This window comes from Dioscorea cayenensis, chromosome 20 (assembly GCF_009730915.1).
Source record: "Dioscorea cayenensis subsp. rotundata cultivar TDr96_F1 chromosome 20, TDr96_F1_v2_PseudoChromosome.rev07_lg8_w22 25.fasta, whole genome shotgun sequence".
Classification (NCBI taxonomy): domain Eukaryota; kingdom Viridiplantae; phylum Streptophyta; class Magnoliopsida; order Dioscoreales; family Dioscoreaceae; genus Dioscorea; species Dioscorea cayenensis.
In genome coordinates this window covers 8,781,000-8,784,173 of record NC_052490.1, presented here as the reverse complement: position 1 = coordinate 8,784,173, position 3,174 = coordinate 8,781,000, and the positions used below count along the sequence as shown (strand labels likewise).

The 3,174-nt window shown below is 34.9% G+C and overlaps 1 protein-coding gene across 1 annotated transcript; it reads right to left on the bottom strand.

Moving 5' to 3' along the window:
* Nucleotides 1–325: 325 nt before the first annotated feature.
* LOC120251297 (uncharacterized protein At2g29880-like) lies at nucleotides 326–3,174 on the bottom strand. The gene is made up of 4 exons (XM_039259854.1): nucleotides 3,015–3,174; nucleotides 687–1,048; nucleotides 546–618; nucleotides 326–471 (listed from the first exon to the last, which is right to left on the bottom strand). The coding sequence occupies exons 2-4, from the start codon at nucleotides 1,041–1,043 to the stop codon at nucleotides 326–328; spliced, it is 576 nt and encodes a 191-aa protein (XP_039115788.1). The 5' UTR covers nucleotides 1,044–1,048; nucleotides 3,015–3,174.

Below are 3,174 nucleotides of genomic sequence, written 5' to 3'. Positions count from 1 at the left end.
GAAAATTTGGGTAGCTTTGAACATTTCTTCTTCAGTGAAAATGCCACTCATTTCATTAAACACCTTCATGCAATCTTCTATTGTGTTTTTTTCCACTACTTGAGTGCCCTTGAGAACTTCAAGATATTCTTTGTTCTCGCTCTCGAAAATGCAATGTATTTATCCATATTGAATGATGTTTCTTATGGCTTTTTTTCCCTTTTTCGTTCCCTTTTTCTTACTGTGTCCATCTTGATCTCTTAGTCCCCGTAGAATTTCATTGCTTGAACTTTGAGTGTGAGGATTCCGTGGTTGAGAACTAGGCGGTTCCACTTGCATGATATCATCATCCTCGGGTCCTCGTGTCGCGAGTGATTGTTGCCTTGAATCGTTTGGAGTAAAGACACTTGGAGTTAGGGGTGTGCATTGGTGATTGGGAGATATCTTCATAATCTTCTATACCACGAGATCGTTTGCCTTCAGCATACCTCCCTACATTTTACACATATAAGTTGTTAGTGAAGTACAAGTTTATAAATGTAAAATATTAAAAAATATATGCTTACCCTCATAAACCTCCTGCAATGCCATAAAATATGGAAACGGTCTAGTATGCCACTTCCTTGCATCTCTATTCCTCTGTTTGATTTTTTTTTTCAAATCAGATGGTTGTAATTAATGAAACAAGTCATTATGTATGTACATACCTCTAGTAGTGGTGCCCAGACATCATCAGGAGCGGACACAATATGTCTTTCATAATCCCATCCGAACCCACTTAATTCAGAAAACCCTTTTAGAAGCTTGTATGTTTTTTTCAAGTCTTGCTCTAATGCTTTGACTTGGCTTGTGGTGATGCTTGGATTGGAAAACTTGGTTATCATGTCACGTACGATCTTGTTCCATGCCTCTTTTGTCCATCCATTTTGTGAACGGTACGCAGGAGTATTATACTCACACAATAACTTTACTAGGTAAGCCTTGTGCATTTCATTCCACTTTGCCCTAGCTTCATGTCTTCCTTCACTTGCCACACCTTCACTTGCCATACCTTCACTTGCCATAAGCACTGTAAAATATAATGGTTCATACTCAGATTTTTGGTAGAAACCGTCACACATATAATTGAATTTGTATTACATTTTGGGAAGAATTTGGGTGGTCCATGTATGTTAGCAGAAATGAAATATATTTTGAAAATTACAAAACTGCTATTTAAAAAACGAAAAAGAAAAAGAAAAATTTAAGGGAAGCAACATATATGTAACAGGATATATGTGTGTGTGTATATTGGCTTTTAACTACCAGATATCTTTAGTGTATGTACCCTTTTGAATTTATACTTTCAAAAGGGTTAGGGTTTGGGATGAGGATGGAGGAGAGGGACGTCGCCAGAAATCTTTAGTGTATGTACCCTTTTGAATTTATACTTTCATTAAAAATAAAAATAACAATAAAAAATTACCTATCAAAAACAAGCCTGCCCAATTTTTTCCCAGACTCTACACTTGGTGACCTGATGGGTCAACTTCAGTTCCAGCTTCCTGTTGATTTAGTAAAACACAGGCATTTAACATGCACAGATAACTATTAGTTAATTAAACAAGTAACAGGTGCAATTCATATTTCTGAGTTTTTGTTATACACTAACAATACAAGAATTAAACAAAACCACACAAATGAATTTGATCCAAAGTGCACACCATCAACAGCGATTTTTGAATTTCCAAGGATATATTGAGAATATATAAAAATTTGTGTCGTTAAGTTTATGTTCACAATAGAACAAATTGTCAACTTGTCCCACACCATCACCTTCACTTCAAGATTCTTTAATTTATAAGTTCTACTGTTAATTAAATTGAATAATAACAATAACCATATTCCATAATATTCAAACTCTAATTTGCAACTAGTCTATATCCAATCAAGTTAATTATATTTATATGCTCATCCATAGAACCCCAAAATATCACTTGGTTGTTGGAAATGACACACAAAGCAATGGAAATTAGATATCAAAGGTTCAATGATATCTTTTTGAAGAAGTATAGCATTAACTTACTAATAACGGAATTTGTTGAAACTTTTTGCAATAATGGTCAAGAAATAGCAGTTTTTGAAATCGGCAAATGCAAAACAGTCATAAAATTTCAACTAAAGAGATCAACGACCCGAGACAAAATTATATCAAAGACACTTCACTCCAAGTAGGGTCCCTTGTTGAGCAAAAGCAATAAAAACATGCATTCTCTAGGCTACAAATTCTTAAATGGCTCTCACATACGGAAAAATGAAGGTGATAGAATTCACTTCCCTGCCCTCGGAAAAAAATTATTTTATTTTTATCGTTTTTTTGCAATAAAAGCCTTGTGGGCATTTATTTTTTAAATTAGGTTCATACACAAAGCAACATTATGACAGATCTCTGTTCGTTGACTCCCAAATCTCAGAGGAAATTCACAGATCTAGGGTTTCATATAACCAAAAACATCATTTGTTTTCAAACAAGGAAAAAAATCAGCAATTAATACAAGAAACTAGTTTTTTTTAATTTATTAATGATAAATATAACCATACTTTGGGCACACAAATTCCCATCTTATATACTCTCTTTAAAGACTTAAAAGTAATACAAAATTAAATTTATATATACATGGTTGTCAGAAACTAAGATTCACACTCGTATTGCAAGCATCTGGCATCTGTTGAAAACACTCAATAGTTCTATTTCTTGATAGGCATAGAAAACAAATGCAGGTCAAAGATAGAATGTCACCCTCACAAGGTGGAATCCATCAATTCAATACATGAATAATCGGGGCAACCTACCCATTCTTCTTTTCAAATGCAATGTGCACGGGGAAGAATATTACAACAACCAGAATCAACTATATAGAAACCATTATAGAAGAGAAAACAGACTTTTAAAATTATATAGATGAGATGGCACACAAGACAATGGCAACAGAAATAAAATAGACAAACCTGATGACCTCTTTCTTGATATGCTTGATGATAGATGGAGGACATACCAAGTTCCAAGAGGCAGCGCGAGGACTCCGAGGAGTCGCCGGAAGTGAAACGGCTGTGTGATGACCTCTTTCTTGATATGCTTGATGATGATGTCGACGCCGGTGATAGGGATCTGAGGGTATAGGATTTGGCCTCTGTGATGAAGAGTTTAGAGGAGGA